The sequence below is a fragment of the Quercus robur genome, chromosome 9 (genome assembly GCF_932294415.1).
Source record: "Quercus robur chromosome 9, dhQueRobu3.1, whole genome shotgun sequence".
NCBI classification, from domain to species: Eukaryota; Viridiplantae; Streptophyta; class Magnoliopsida; order Fagales; family Fagaceae; genus Quercus; species Quercus robur.
Genome location: NC_065542.1, coordinates 51,952,686 through 51,969,758, shown reverse-complemented (window position 1 = coordinate 51,969,758; position 17,073 = coordinate 51,952,686). Strand labels below are relative to the sequence as shown.

Here is a 17,073-nt window from a genome sequence, read left to right as displayed (position 1 = left end):
AAAGTATCTCCTAAGCCCACTTCATAATGCGGGCACAGCAGATAATTTTCACAGTAAAAAAGTCTGGAGCAGCCACATATGGTAATTTTCTGACAGTAATAGCCAATAAGACAATAATAGTCATGACATTATATGTTAGAAACAACTACCAATTTAAATGATTAAGAATGCATTTAGATATCGCTTATTTTGTTGAAAACTGAAAATTGAAAACAATAAAAAATTACCGTTCATGCTTGAAAGTACTGTTCATGAGGCAATAGGTGCTGGTTTAAAAAAAAAGAGCTGAAAATGCAAATAATCTAGACACAGACGCACAAACCAAACCGACCATAAATGAGAGAGAAAATAGTTACCATTCAAAACTATACATTATTGTACACTATACATCAGAAAATTGTTCGAGTACTTGCAAACCAGAGCAAAGCAGATGGCAGAACCTCTATATACAAAGAAAAGCACTCAAAAGCCACAAATTTGCTATTTATAAGCCTCCCCTTTCAACTAATTATTCTCCTTGAGTTTATACAAATTGTCTATGTATTCTTCTGTGTCCCAAAGGAATGAGCCAAAAGCAACAGCCTCCAAAACCAACCTCTTCATACTAGAAAATGAAGTCAAGATCACCTCATCATTCTCAATTAAACCTGTCTTCTCATCCCCAAAAAGTGCACTACTATGACTCTCAATCAAGTTCACAGCCTCCTTAGATTTAAGTTTTGCACATCTCTGCAATGTCTCAGGATCAAACCCCATCACATAACATTTCAATGGTTCAAGTTTCATTTCCGAGTTACTTGACCCTTGACTACATGACACGGATTGTCTGTTACTAACACGGCCAAAGAGAAGGGTTTCCAATCCATAAGAACACAGCTCTTGGAAGTGAAGGGAGGTCTTGTGACTGAGATGAAGATCCTGGTTTGCCAAACCTACGGTTCGCTCCAAGCAGTGTCTCAACAAGGCGGACTTCAAAAAGTAGCCATACAAGATGGATGCCACATATACTTGGCCAAGCGTGAGCCGTGTGATTTTTGTTATTGCCCAATTTTCTGTGACACTAGAATCTGCTCTCAAGCCAGTGACAGCAGTGACATGTTCCTTAACCATATCCAAAACCTCCAAGCTGTGAATGGACTCCAGCTCCCAGTCCTTCGAAGGCCATATCTCTAGTCTGCCATTATAAATGCATCTAGAAAGCCTTGGAACCAAAGGAACTTTGATTTCAGAAAATTTATAAAATATTGACAGGTACATGACATCTTGAACAGCTATTTGGCACTCATGCTCCTTTAGTTGTGCAATCCTCCTGGCATTCAGATATATTTCAGGTCAAATAGAGAGAGAGAGAGAGGATAAAATACTTTTCTTCTGATAAATATATATACAAAAAAAAAAAAAAAAAGTTCCAAAAATGGCTATTTCAGTCCACAAACATCAATGGAAGATCAGTGCTAGTTTGTTTAATGTAGTGAAAAGTGTTGCTTAGCAGAAACCCTCTACATTGGTGAGCAACTTTAGCTATAACTAGCACATTCAACAGTGTAAGTAGAACCTAAGTGTTCCGTAGCCAACTATTCATATGGAAAAGGAGGATGAAACACATTTTCAACAGGAACCAAACACTGTGCTCTACTAATTTAACTATTGTGTTATAAAGGATTATGTTGTCCTTTTAAGCAATGGAATTCACCATTATAAGGCTCAGCATATGATATACTACACTACAAATGAGCTTCAAGCATTTGATTTAAATTTCTCTTTTGTTATCAATACATCCTCAATAGTTTTTCAGAGTTTAAGAACATGATATTGAAATGTTGAATGGTTGAAATTCTAACACAGCAAATGGTCAGGAGCCAGACATTAGTAAAGTGAAAATTAACTATATGATCCCAACTTTTTGTGGTGTTCTCTAATAAAGCAAGACTGCAAGACTTTTCAGCCACCTAAAGTCCAACATATGGTACACATTCACCTACATCCAGTGAGCTGATATTAACCTCAAGTATTGGTTCTACAACATCCAGGAAATTTTTGAACTTGCATCTTAGCCATATATATATATACATTTTAAACTCATTCAACTGACAGAAAGTAATACACATTCAAGAGGGGCACAGGGTAGAATACTTGGTCTCCATCCATAGAAGCCAGGTGACTGAGCAGGTCCATCATAAGTCCATGGACTACTATTATACAATTAATTGATATAGACACTACACCTCTCCTACAGTGAGTTCGCCAACACATGATCACCTCCCATGCAATCAGTGTCGATCATTTAGAGTATTAGAATAGCAGAAACTAAGAAGGTTGTTAAATTACAGATTATCCTAAAAGCTTAAGCTTAAGCTGTCATCAAGATACTCTAAAATATTTATATTTACAAACAGATGGCACTTCTCATTAATTCCATAAGCCTGAAAGTTCAAATGTGCATCAGATTAAAATTTCTAGCTAGCATGCCCATAAAGTTAGTAAACTTTATATAGCACGAGAAGTTTCAAATTATCTCTCAATTTACAGGACACCTAAAGTAGTAATAAAGCATTGAATTGCAGTCCTTCATTACATAATCTTTCAAATAACAAAAATGTAAGCCAATTGCAACTGAATTCATCATGAATGGCTTCAAATCCTGTAAAATAATGTTAGGTGCTCAAGTTAGGTTCCACACTAAGCTGTTAATAGATCTTATCATCACTTGAAAGGGGGATCAGAAAGACCATTTCATGATCCAACAACAACTTGGTTCACAAATCCAACCATCTGATTCAATTCCACACTCATAAAATTTTACCACCCACAAGATTTGAATGAAATCATATGGATCGAATTATCAAAACAAACTGATGTTGTCACACATGATCTACAAAATGCAACCTATCATAGAGTTGATCAAATCCTAATTCACTAGAATTCACAAGCATAATCAATGGTAAGAAAGGAAACAAACCTTAAGAATCCAGAATAGGTCATGCATTTCTCTAATCAACCTTATTAGTTACAACAAAGTTAAAATTGTCTCTTTAGGTTATGAAGTTAAGTTAGAGCTTCAATTATGATGTCACTAGTACAAGACTCTCATAATCTTTCATACAGACATAATATCTCCTTTAAAAAAAGGACCACCTCTGGCAAAACACAAATTAAGAAAATTAATTGTTCTATTCAATGAGTGTCCAAACCAAATCTTTCTTTTAATTAGCAGTTTCCCATGCCCAGGACGAAATTTATTTAGGTACCAGGTCATGTCAAACTAGAACATCTAATCTTATATATATGTCTCAATATAACGGCCTGCATCTTGATGTAACAGAGATGTCATTACATGAGCACATGACAATTGATATAGACATTACTTATTTTAATTGTAAGCTACAAAAATAACCGGTCGGTTTGAACCCATGAACTTATCTTCCATCCATTCTTGTGGGCATTTGAGTTAGAGCTCATTGGCCCAACCAAATTTGTAACGGGACATTATCTTGTACAATAATTGCATAAAAACGCCTCTCACATAGGTACGGATCCCATGTTTGTTGGTCCACACCAATGTGAGAGCGACATATGCACCTATTACACAAGACAATAGGTCTTATGGAAGACTAGTGTCACAGTTTTGCAAGCTTACTTTTCTTTGCATTTATCGTTTTCATCCCTAATTTTTTTTAAGGATAGATTCTTTAGATATATTTTGGGATTCGAGAAGGGTGCAAAAGCAGTTTGGGTCCGGTGTCTAATGAAGTGGACCCAATCAGATAGTGACATGTGTCACAATCTGACCGGTCCAGTGCACTAAAAACCCACTAAGAACTCTGGACCTAATCCACACCCACTTGGGAAAAAGTTTCCTTATTTTATTATTAGATTATTTTTCTCCTAGAATGGGTTCATTGCACTGTTAAGTGGTTCCATTGCTCCAAAATTCGGCTTTTAACTTTTTTATTTTTTTTAAGCGATTCCAAAACCGACCGAGTATAAAATTTGCAATAATTTAAGAGCGAAAATGAACTTCAAATTTAGGGACAAAAAACTAAATTCATGCAAACTTTTTTAAATACTGATTCAAATTTAAACCACATAAAAAAAAAAAATCCCAACAAAAGAACCAAAGAAAATTTTAGAAAAATAAAACAAAACTCATAAATTAAAGTGAAAGGCCAACAAACTCACCAACTCCACATGGATTCGTGTAAAAAAAAATTATTAATATATATTAAAATTAAGGCTAAAATAACCAAAAGTTTGGTTTTGTTTTTTTTAATTTTATAAATATATACTTTTTTATAAAATTAAAAAAAAAAAAGTAAGAAACCTGTGAAGGGAGGCTTCGTCAGAGTGAGAGCTGAGGAGCATACGGGAAACGGCGGCGTTTCGATCATCAGCCAAGAGCTTAAGTTCTTCAGTGACAGCCACGTGGAACAACTGCCTGTGATTCTGCAACACACTGCTCAAAAACTTCCCCGCCTGTGACCGTTGCTCTAGCGGCGAGTTCAGGCTGCTATTGCTATTGCTATTGCTATTGCTACTGCTAGAAGACTCGCAGTGGTGGCTAGCGCCGGCGCTGGCAATTACGGAAACGCCCCTGGGCTTGAGGGAAACAACGGAGGGTTTGGTGGGGAAGCTGAGGGTAGTTTTGGGAGAGAAGTAAAAGTAAAGTGAGCGAGAAGGGAGAGTGGTGGTAGCAAGGTCCATCAACTGATAAGGTGGGGGGATGATAAGAATGGGATTTTGGGATTTGGGTTTGGTATGAATGTGAAGTTTTCAATGATTTATATATATATGTGGTAGTGCTTATGGATAAGGACTTTTGACTTCTTTTTGGAACCTTTTTGCACTCCGACTAGGAGTGTGTGTAGGGGGATATTTATTGGAGAGAGAGTACAACAAAAACTCTAATTATATCAAAAATCGAATTTTGGGAAAAAGTATGGTAACTTTTTTTTTTTTTTTTTTCTTGATTAGTTTTCTTGAGCTTCAAGTTTTTGTTTTTATTGAATCTATTTAGAAACAATTTATTTAATTAAAATTAAAAAAATTATTAAAAATATTGTAAATAAAGTCAAAAATTAGTTGAAATAGTACTATAAAACCTATGAATGATACTAAAAAGTACAATAAAACATATGAATAGTAGCAAAAATAAGTTAGATAGTAAAAAATACTATTTTTTTCAAGCAATGCCAAACACAACTTTAGTAATTTAAGAAAATATGGGAAAAGCAAGGAATTTTTGTTTTGAATTATGGGTTTTTAACCTTAATTTGGTTCCTAAAAGAAAAGAAATTTTCGAATCTAAAAATAAACTAATTTCAAATATATATTATATTTTTTAAATTAGGGACACGTGATAGCTTATGTGACAAAAAAAAATTAATATCATTGTTATTTACATATTATTTTAATACAATACCAAAAAAATTAGAGAATAAACCAATATATTTGAAATGATAAGGACTATTTTCACGAATAAAATATACATTAGGAACCAAAATGGTAATTTACCCAATAAAAGGCTTTTAGATCTTTTACATATATTCCCGTTTCATTAAAAGTAAATTTTTTATATAAAAAAAAAATTAAAAAAAAAACTCTTAGATTTATTTTTGTTTGTTTTCCTTATTGCCATTAATTTATTCTCTACCATTAATAACTTGTCATATCAACAATTGTGAAATATTTTATAATAGATATTAAATTCTATAAGGATGGAGTGTAAAACTCATGTTTTACACCATCCAATAAGTGATTGCCACATTAGCATTTTATTTAAAATTCAATACATCCTACCACACCTAATATCATCTCAATAAATTTTCAATTTGGTTGGATTTATATATGGGTACTAGAATTGATTGAGTGTAATTGTATTTATTCTTAAATATGTAATAAAATAATGTGGCATGTTGGGATTGAAGGGGTAAAATATGGGTTTTACACCACGTCCTTATAGAATTTAAGATAATGTAGCATGTTGGGATTGAAGGGGTAAAACATGGGTTTTACACCACATCCTTATAGAATTTAATCTCTTTTGTATAAGTAAATCTTCAATATTGTATATTTGGCATTACTCTTTTACTTCAAATAGATTCATAATATCATACAAGTTCTTTAAATTGTGACTAATATCTAATAATACTGAATATTAAAATTAGATGAATAAATGGAATGTTTATTGGTGGGTAAGTTTTAGGAAAACAACTTTTTTAAATCTTTTTAAAAAAAAAAAAAATCTTTTAGATTTTTGATATTCGAAACAGAAGTTTGGGGATTTAAACCCTAACTAATTCTTCTAAATAAAAGAGAGTAGGATATTATCTTGAACTATATGGCTCTTTCTTCTATACATCTTCTTTTAGTTGATATTGGTTATATTGTAATTCAAATAAAAATCCATATTTAACTCTCTAAAAAATAGATATTTCACAATTATATTACTTATTTAAATGATTTAATTGATGGCATGAATAAATGCTTGATAAAAGTGTTAACTCTGTGATTTATTGATCGTGTAAAATACTTTGAATTTTAATTTCCTATGGAATGCATAAATAAATTGAAATGCATATATAAATAAAATAAAACATCTCATAAATATCATCCAGAGTGAATAAAAAAGATTACCTTAATTTATAAAACGAAAAAACTTATGATGTATGATCTTCTTCTTTTTTTCAAAAGTAAAAATTATGAGAAATGAATGTAATAATATAAAACAAATAATACAATTTCTTTTACATTTTTGAAACTTTTAATGATTGAGATTTAAGATAGTAATTTACAACTATTAGAAATTTGATAATAGAGATTTAGGTAGCCGCTAAACTAAAATAAATTTAATAAATTTTTAGGGGCAAGTTCCTTTTATTTATCTATATATATTTTCTCTTGCAAATTAATGTAATATGACACATTTTCTTATAGTGAACCCTCAACCATCCGATCATGAAAGTTCGATCGTGATTTACCATTCAACTCTCTCCTTTTGAAAGGTAGAGGAGTCAAATCCGTGTACAATTTGGGCACTACGGCGGGCACACTGGAATTTTGCCACCCCGGCACACTGTAATGTAATGGAGCAGATATTTTATTCTTTTGTGGAACTGGAATTTTGGCCTTTTTCATTAAAAAAACAAAAGAGAAGAAACTTTGTCATCATATTATTATTATTCATCATCACGTATTAAAGAAATAAGAAAAATATCTTGATAAGATTCAATTATTGTGAGAATGCGACAACCAAGTAATAACCCTTCAGTCACTCTAGCTTATCAACCAAAAAAAAAAAAAAAAAAAAATTTCGGTCACTATCAAAAAGTTAAAGAAAGCCAAAAAATATTTTTAAAAAATAGGGGGTTTAAATTTTCTAGTTCAACCAATTCAAATTTTACTTTTTTTATAAATTAACAATTAGAGAGGAAGAATTTGAATTTTGAACGAGGAAGGTATAAAAAATGTTTACTAGACTCTAAAGCAAGGTTGTCAAAATCGCGATCCGGATCGTAAAATCGCACGATTTTACGATCCCACCTCACCAAAAAGATTAAAATCGTAGCAGGATCGCAAAAATGTTAGGATCGTTTGTAGGATCATGTAGGATCGTATGGGATCCTACCGATCCTACCATTAGGCTTTTTTTTTTTTTTTTTTTTTTTTTTTTTTTTAAGTGGGATTCATTTGGGTCATTTGGGTAAGTCCAGTATAATAATCCCTGCTCCACCTAAAGGTCTAATACCCACAAGCCCAATGAATTGAAGTCCCAAATTTAGCCCTCTCTCAAAATAAAATCTCAAAAAAACCTATACTACTTAAGTTAAGTTTTCAAAAACAAAACCTAAATATTTTAGAAACACTAAGCTCCAGCATGCAGCAGCTCTGTCTTGCGCGCCTCCACAGTCCCCTGTCAAAAACCCAGCACCTCTCAGCCCTCTCAATGATGAGCTATTGTTGCTTTCAAGCTTTCTTAAGTATTTAGAAACATTTAGAAACATTCAGCGCCAGCACCTCAGTCCCGTGCCTCTTCAATCCTCTGTCAAAAGCTCCAACACGCAGCAGCTCTGTCCCGCGCCTCCACAGTCCCCTGTCAAAAATCCAGCACCTCTTAGCCCTCTCAATGGTGAGCCATCGCTACTTTCAAGCTTTCTTAAGTATTTAGAAACATTCAGCGCCAGCACCTCAATCCCGCGCCTTCTCAATCCTCTGTCAAAAACCCAGCACCTCTCAGCCCTCTCAATGATGTTGCCGTGAGCCATTGCTGCCTTTAAGCTTTCTGGTAATCTTTTTTGGTAGTTAGTACTTAGATTGAGAATTCTCTTTTGGATTTTATATTTGTAATTAGCTAGTTTGTAATTAGATTGAGAATTCTCTTTTTGAATTACATATTGTAAATTTGTAGTTAGCTAGTTTTTATATGCTAACTAACCTAACTTATTTTGGATTTGGAACTTAGAATTTGGAAAATATTTTCCATATGTGTAAATAATATTTTAGTACTTAGTTGCTACTTAAACATGTACTGAACTTTTTAGATATATTATGTCAAAAGTTAAATATATTTTGTTTCGTTAGAATAACATAAGAACAATGTAGTGCGTGCAAATTACATTTTATGATGCAAATTTTTTTTTTTAATGGATGGATTCATATTTTAAGTGATTATATAACATACAAAGTCACTATCAATAGGATTTTTGCTTAAAATCTGAAAATAGGTAGGATCTTACGATCCACGATTCGATCCTACGATCCATGATCCTACCTACCTCCCACGATCCTACGTAAAATCCCGATTTTGACAACCTTGCTCTAAAGAGTCTTTATAATTTAACTTGTTGCACCTCCTCCTTTGTACATAATATGGTGAGTTCAAATTCTCTCCATTATAACTATCCAAACTAAAAGACCTTATGAAGTGAGTGATATTTATAAATTGAATAATATCAAGTACAATCTATAGCATTGAACCGTAACAATATTTGGTCCAAATGGGAACCTACTTATAATAGCAATAAAAATAAAAAATTTAAGAAAAATCTACAGAATTTAAACCCTATCATTTTGGGGTAGTCCAAATTAAATGCTATAAATTTAAAAGTATCAATTTAATCTCTACACTTTTAAAAAATTACCAAATTAAAACTCATAGTCGGAATTGGGTAACACCATTTGTGGAGAGAGAAAATTCCTAACCTATCACAAGCTGACACATCATGCTACCAAGTTTACAAAGTACGGCTGTATGGCACCGAGGTACCCAGATCCAATTGGGCCTTGGATTCAGGCCCAGTAGCACGGCCCAGTTTTTCAAATCCCTTTTTATTCTACCCACATAAAATACAAGTCCAAATCTCGTCCCCTAACCAGTGCTCGGCGTAAAATGCCCAAACAATAAAGAAAGACTAAAATACGAACATACCATAGGATGCTTGGCAATTTCCAAGAAACATCACTACCGGGCATATTCGCTTGAGTTGGAACCAAGTTCCAAAGCCATAATCGTTGCATTCCACTCTCACCTAAACATCCACTTATAACAGATAATATTGGACCTTCAATTGCACTAACAATGGCAGTAATCATGATCTCCCCACTAACTTAGAGCTATAAATAGGAGAAGTTGGGGAAGAAACGGGGGTTTAGAAAAAAGAGAGAAAAACAATTATTCAGGAAGAGAGAGAGAATATTACTTTGAGTCTCTAGGCCGAGAACGACCTAAAGTAGGAAATCCTAAAGCCCACCTTATAAATAAGTTGTGAGCTCAAGTGAGGGTAAGCCCAATAGTCTCATTTCCGGCGCGCACAATTGGCGCCCACCGTGGGGCTATCCTACGAAACTGTGGTTCGATTGAGACTTAAGCACGGGAAATGTCTGAAGGGCGTTTGGGAGGCCAAGCCAAGAGTGGATCGGTAGGATCTTCACGGGACTCCACATGGCGGGAAAGAAAGCAGAAAATGCATGAGGATAGGGAGCGTGGGCAAGGAGAAGAAGAATCTGGCCTAGGGGAAGGGTCAGACCAAACTCACCGAACAATGTTGGGTGCCTCGGGACACGGGTAGCGTGATGGGAGAGACCAAGAGCTGGAGCGGTTGCGCAGATTGGTGAGGGATCTGGAGTTGGAGGCAAAGGGTTGGCGCCAAAGAAGGGACCGAGACAACCGAGAAAGGAGGGATGATAGTGTGGGAAGTCGAGGCGAAGAAAGCTCTAGCCAGTCCGGTCCCCAAAAATTCCGGGATAGGTCACTTTCCCGAGAATCACACCGACACAGGAATCGCTTGCATTCCCAAGAGACGCGTTAGTGCCGAAACCATTCACGGTCACACAGATATGACGACCGTGATTCGAATTCCCCGGAGGAACAACAACCCTACAATGCTGCCATGGACGAAATGAGCCAGGCCTTACAAAGAGCTGCTCGGTCTCCATTCTCAAATGAAATTGAACAGGCCCCTATGCCGAGCCAATTTACACGGCCGCCATTTAATTCCTACGATGGGAAGACGGACCCTGTGGAGCACATCAGTCATTATATCCATATGATGTCCTTACATGCACACAATGATGCGCTGATGTGTAAGGTGTTCCTCTCTAGTCTCAGCTCCACGGCCTTGAGATGGTTTAACGGATTATGGAAAGGTTCCATTCGCAGCTTCGCTGAGCTGATCTAGGAGTTTGGCGCTCGATTCGTGATGTGCAGCTAGGTGCCGTAACCAGTGGATGCGCCGCTTTCCATAAAAATGAAGGTCGGCGAAACCCTTCGGAGTTATGCCAGTCGATATTGGGAACTATACAATGAAATCGGTGAGGGCAATGAGAAGATTATGGCAAGCACTTTCAGGATGGGGCTTCCCGAAGACTCTGAACTACGGGAGTCGTTGTCGAAAAGACCTCCCGAGAATATGAGGCAACTTATGAGGCGTATTGAGGAGTATAAACATCTTAAAGATGATCGGCTGCAGAATAAGGGTAAGGCCCCGTTGCTTGGTCGCTCTAAACAAGACGTTTTTCCAACAAGACCAAAGAAGGATTTCAAGATGTAGGAACCAGAAGCACAAATTGGAGGGGTGAATGTGGCGTTCAAAGAGCCGGTACACAAAATTTTAGACCGGATTAAGAATGAGTCATTCTTCAGGTGGTCGAACAAGATGGAGGGCGACCCGTCCCGGAGGAATCAAAACTTGTACTGCACATACCACGGAGATAAAGGGTACACCACTGAGCAGTGCCACGTATTAAAAGATCATCTGGAACAACTAGTGAAGGCAGGATATTTGAAAGAGTTCGTAGTGGATTCCGGTAACCGAGATGCCGACCATGGTGTTCAACAGAAAGGGAACCCCCTCCCGCCGCCGTTGGGAGTGATCAAGGTTATCCACGCTGCCTCGAGGAGTGCAGCCACAACCAGAAGAGGAGTATTAACAGTGACGCCCAAAGAAACCTGTGCGGAAGGACGATCACTCAGAAAAAGGATGAAAGTTGGCTGGCTAGCAATCTCTTTTGACAATAAAGATCTGGAGGGAACGATCCAACCTCATGATGATGCGTTGGTGGTAACAGCACAGATAAGTGGCTTCTTAGTGAAAAGAGTGATGATAGACCAAGGAAGCGGAGCCGATGTAATGTACCCAAATTTGTTCGAGGGGCTCGGATTAAAAAATCAGGACTTGATGAAATATGATACGCCGTTGGTCTCATTTGATGAAAGAGTGGTGATCCCCGAGAGTCAAATTTCTCTTTCGGTGAATATGGAAGGCAAGGAAGTGATGGTGACCTTCATAGTAGTCAGATCGTTCTCACCATACACAGCAATCCTGGGAAGGCCGTGAATTCACGAAATGAAGGTTGTTCTGTCCACCTTGCATATGAAAGTTAAATTTCCCACCGAGCATGGAGTTGCCGTGGTACAAGGAAATCAGCAAGTGGCTAGACAGTGCCTGGTCGAGGCGGTCAGGTGGAAAGGCGAGCAGGTTGAACAAAAGGAAACCATCGAAGAAGTAACTTCATAGCAATTATAGAAGCCCCGAGAAGAAGTAGGGGCAAGTTGTGTTGAGGAAGTTTTGAAGGTCAAAATTTTTCCAGATACTAATAATTATTTCCAAATAGGCACAAGCATGAAAGACCAAGATAAGGTAGAAATATTGTTATTCCTTTTACAGAATGTGGATGTCTTTGCATGGAGTCCGTATAAAGTGCCCGGAGTAGATCCCGAGTTCATTGTCCATAAGCTCAACGTGGACCCATCATTCCCCCTGAAAAAACAAAAGCCGAGAAGAGCATCGAAAGAGCATGTTGACGCGGTCAAGTTGGAAGTCCAAAGGCTGAAGGAAGCAGGGGTGATAAGAGAAGTATTCTTCCCGGAATGGTTAGCAAACATAGTGGTAGTGAAGAAAAAGAATGGCAAATGGAGGGTTTGTGTGGATTTCACAGACTTAAACCGGGAATGTCCTATAGACTCGTTCCCAATGCCCAAGATTAATCAATTGGTAAATGCTACATACGGACACCTAAGAATGAGCTTCTTGGACGCCTTTCAGGGGTATCACCAGATTGCCCTGGCACCTGAGGATCGAGAAAAGACAACATTCATTTCCCCGGATGCAAACTATCACTATAACGTAATGCCATTTGGGTTAAAGAACGCCGGAGCCACGTACTAGTGAATGATGACAAGGATGTTCGAGAGAAAATTGGGTGCACGGTAGAAGTATACATTGACGATATGGTAGTAAAGAGTAAACAGGAACCATGACATGTAGAAGATCTTCGGGGGGTATTTAAGGTACTCCAGCAGCATAAGTTGCACCTGAATGCTGAGAAGTGCACTTTCGACATGGGGGCTGGTAAGTTCTTGGGGTATCTGATCTCTACTCAGGGGATAGAGGCCAATCCCGACCAGATCGAAGCTGTGAATCGCCTCAGACAACCGAGCAATCCCAAAGAAGTACAATTATTAACCGGGATGTTATCTGCACTAAATCGGTTCATTTCCAAATTTGTTGATCGCTGCAGACCATTTTATCAACTTCTGAAGAAATGGAAGGGATTTCAGTGGGATGAGGAGTGTGACAAAGCCTTTTGAGATCTGAAGGAGTATCTGATGCAAGCGCCTATGTTAACTGCCCCAGATTCCGGAGAAGATTTATTCATGTACCTCTCGGTGTCCGATCACGCCGTAAGCGCTATGTTGTTGAAGGACCGAGGAGTGCAGTAATCGGTGTATTACATAAACAAAACCTTGGTAGATGCCGAGACGAGATATCTGCCCTTGGAGAAGTTAGTGTTGGCTCTGGTGCACGCAACAAGGAAGCTACCGCATTACTTTTAGGCTCATACTACGTTCGTCCTTACTGAGTATCCCCTGCAGTCATTGTTAAAAAGGTCAGACTTTACGGGCCGAATAGTTAAGTGGGGGACTCGGCTAGGTTCCTTCGACATAAGGTACAAGCCACGAAGCTCAGTGAAGGGGCAGGTTCTTACTGATTTCATTGTAGAGTTCTCCCCTAAGAACGACGGGAAGATAATCTATAATATAGAGAGTCGCCCGTGGAAGGTGTTTATGGACGGTGCTTCGAGTGCTATGGGGGCCGGAGTCAAAATTGTCATAATCACTCTAGAGGGTATACGACTGGAGCATTACTTCAGATTGGGATTCAAAACCTCTAATAATGAGGCCTAATACGAGGCCTTTCTTGCCGGATTGAAGACCGTTTTATGCCTGGGCGCACGGGATGTGGAGGTTTATTTGGATTCTCAGCTGGTTGTTTATCAGATCCAGGGAAGCTTTAAAGCTCGGGACTCTCGGACGAAAGCCTATCTGAGCGCAGCTAAGCAAATCATTAGCAAGTTCGGGGTGTGAAGGTGGCCCAGGTAGGCCGGGCACAAAACAGACACGCTGACTCACTAGCCATGTTGGCCTCGTCAATTACCAAGGAGGTTCCTCGGCTTATCAAAGTGGAACTTATAAGGGAGCCAAGTATCAGTATGGAAGATAATTGTAACTCAGCCGGGGTCGACGTTGCCGTGATTTCAACAACCAGGCCATGCTAGATGGACCCAATCATCGACTTTTTAGCCGAGGATAGGGTTCTGGACGATGAAAAAGAGGCTAAAAAGATTCGTCAGGTGGCTTCTCGGTATTGGCTGTTAGCAAATCGCAAATTGTACTAGAGGTCTTTTGGAGGTCCGTACCTTTTATGCTTACATCCCGAGAAAGTAAATGAACTTCTGTCTGAGCTGCATGACGAGGTGTGTGGTGGTCATGTTGGGGGGCGTTCGTTAGCACACAGAGTAATGACTCAAGGATTTTGGTGGCCGTAGATGCAAAAGGATGTAGCGGAATATGTGCGGAAATGTGAACAATGTCAAAAACACGCTCCTCTAATCCACCAGCCAGTAGGTTGTTTGAACCCCGTCAATAGTCCATGGTCGTTTGCACAATGGGGGCTAGACATCCTCAACCCATTCCCCGGAGCAACAGGTAACCGCCGATTGGTGTTGGTGGCGGTTGATTATTTCACGAAATGGGTGGAAGCTGAGGCCCTGGCAAATATCCAGGATGTGGACATGAAGAAGTTTGTGTGGAAGAACATAGTCACGAGATTTGGGGTGCCAGACTCACTGATATTAGACAATGGGCTACAGTTTGATAGCAAAGCTTTCCGAACCTTTTGCAGTAATCTCGGCATTAAGAACAGATATTCTACTGCGGTGTATTCTTAAAGTAACGGCCAAGCTGAGGTAGTTAACAAGACTATTTTGAACGGGTTGAGGAGAAGGTTGGATGGGGCAAAGGGAAGATGGGCTGAAGAGTTACCTAACGTTTTATGAGCTTAACGTACAACCCCCAGAAGGTCCACAGGGGAGACCTCGTTCTCCTTGACGTATGGAGTAGAAGTCGTGATACCGACCGAAGTAAACTTGTGCAGTGCATGGGTCGCAGGGTTTGACCCCGTCCAAAACAACGGTTTAATGCTAGAGCACTTGGATTGGTTGGAAAAGTGCCGGGAAGCAGCAACAATACGACTTGCCGAATACCAGCAGAGACTTGCCCAACGATACAACTGAGATGTAAAAGGTAGGGAATTCAGTGCTGGAGACTTGGTGCTAAGAAAAGTTGTGGGAAACATGCGAGACGTAGGTGCAGGAAAGTTAGCTCAAATGTGGGAGGGACCGTACAGAGTTACTGCCATTGCAGGCATGGAAGCGTACTACTTAGAAGACCTTGACGAGAGGCCATTCCCCCGGCCATGGAATGTCAACAACCTAAAGAAGTTTTACCAGTGACCATTCGTGCATGGAAACGTAAGTCCAAATCTTGTACACCGCTTTAGTCAATATAATAATGAAGTTACTTGTTCCAGCTATATTCAATTTCATTGTTGTGCATTAAGTAATTGCATATTTAGTACGAATGGATTACGTTAAGGATAGAAACCTCATACTCAGTTCAATCAAAATCGCTGAGCAGGTGGAAACCTTATTATTCTTACAAAAAATTCTAAGGACAGAAACCTCATTCTCGGTTCGATCAAAATCGCCGAGCAGGTGGAAACCTTATTATTCTTACAAAAAATCCTAAGTACAGAAACCTTATTCTCGATTCGATCAAAATCGTCGAACAGGTGGAAACCTTATTATTCTTACAAAAAATTCTTGTTATTCTTACAAAAAATTCTAAGGACAGAAACCTCATACTCGATTCGATCAAAATCACCGAGCAGGTGGAAACCTTATTCTAATAAAGAAAAGTCTAAGGACAGAAATATCATTCTCGGTTCGATCAAAATCGCCGATCAGATGAAAACCTTATACCAGAGTATGAGGCACCATGCCGTTCATATTCTCAAGAAAGCAAACATGTGTTGTATAAACACACAATATATGGGGGCTTAATTTATCCCATCGTGCAAGCCATTCCCGACCATACATGCAAAAAGAATAAGTAGCAACAACAAAAACAGGGGAAGAAAACAACACCGAAGATCAAAGTAAAGCATTCACGGGCATGATCAAAACAAACACACAATGAATAGATAATCATCCAAATAAAGTTAACATAAAAGCAAAATCATTGTCTCGTCGCTGAACCCGGCAACTGCGTATGGGTCATCCCCGGGAAATAAATAAGCTGTCCAGTCACCACAGCCTGGTGACGTAGGCAAATTTACGAAAAAAAAAATAGTAATAAAAGTGCAGTAAAAAGAAATAAAAGCATTAGAAAGGCGGTTCAGCGATTAACTTAATGAAGCGGAGGGTCCAGTCTGATTTGTTGCCTCGGTCTGCTGTTGGTTGGCCACGAGAAAGTGCAGGTCCCCACCGAGCTAATCTTAGGCACTTGGGATGCTGGTGGCTTCCGTCTCATCCGGCTCTGCATGTGCATCGATCTGTTCCACCAGCTCCCTCATACTTGCTGTTTCCTCTTCTTCAATGGGCACCGGGGGATCCTGCACGGCAGCGTCTGAGCTCGGGAGGGGAATCTGGTCGGGATATCTCAGAGGGGAATCCGTGAGAACCCCTAAAATCTGCAAAGCAGCAAACCACCCAGCCTCAAAACCTAGCCTTCAAACTGGCTCCGCAGAATTCTCGGTATCAACAAACCCTTTATTATATCATTTCTCTTCACAAGCCTCCAAAGCCGCCCTCAGGTCGGCAAGTTCCTCAGCTTGGGCCGTGTTTAAGCTAATTGCCTCGGCCAGCTTAACATCCGTCTCATTCTGCTTAGCCAAGAGTTCCGCGAACCTCTTCTCCACCAGTGCTCTATTCTTCTCCGTAGCAGCAGCCTTTTTCTCGGTAGTATCAGCTGCCTTTCTTTTTTCCTTAGCTGTTTTAACAACTGTCTCCCGTGCCTCCCTCTCCCGGTCAGCCTCCTTGACAAGTTCCTTTGCATGACCATCCAAAATATGGGCCAATTGAGCAACCTAACAAAAACAAAAATTAGTACGGCAACGAAATGAAAGGTAAATGAAAAGTAATAAATGTGTAAAGGAAAATAAGGAATTGGTAAGTAGAGAGTTACCGCAACAGTATGCCACTGTAGCCTATGCTCCATGGACTCCTCCGACCCTTCTT

At 38.8% G+C, this 17,073-nt stretch overlaps 3 protein-coding genes across 3 annotated transcripts; 2 read left to right on the top strand and 1 right to left on the bottom strand.

Moving 5' to 3' along the window:
• Window positions 1–328: 328 nt before the first annotated feature.
• Window positions 329–4,782, bottom strand: LOC126699015 (UV-B-induced protein At3g17800, chloroplastic-like). The gene is made up of 2 exons (XM_050396561.1): window positions 4,322–4,782; window positions 329–1,309 (listed from the first exon to the last, which is right to left on the bottom strand). Exons 1-2 carry the CDS (start codon window positions 4,699–4,701, stop codon window positions 505–507), a joined length of 1,185 nt encoding a protein of 394 aa, XP_050252518.1. The 5' UTR covers window positions 4,702–4,782; the 3' UTR covers window positions 329–504.
• Window positions 4,783–9,872: 5,090 nt separating this feature from the next.
• LOC126701187 (splicing factor U2af large subunit A-like) lies at window positions 9,873–10,673 on the top strand. Its single transcript, XM_050399307.1, has 3 exons — window positions 9,873–10,015; window positions 10,103–10,243; window positions 10,331–10,673. The coding sequence occupies exons 1-3, from the start codon at window positions 9,873–9,875 to the stop codon at window positions 10,671–10,673; spliced, it is 627 nt and encodes a 208-aa protein (XP_050255264.1).
• A 69-nt stretch (window positions 10,674–10,742) lies between these two features.
• Window positions 10,743–11,831, top strand: LOC126701186 (uncharacterized). The gene is made up of 2 exons (XM_050399306.1): window positions 10,743–11,041; window positions 11,138–11,831. Exons 1-2 carry the CDS (start codon window positions 10,743–10,745, stop codon window positions 11,829–11,831), a joined length of 993 nt encoding a protein of 330 aa, XP_050255263.1.
• Window positions 11,832–17,073: the final 5,242 nt, after the last annotated feature.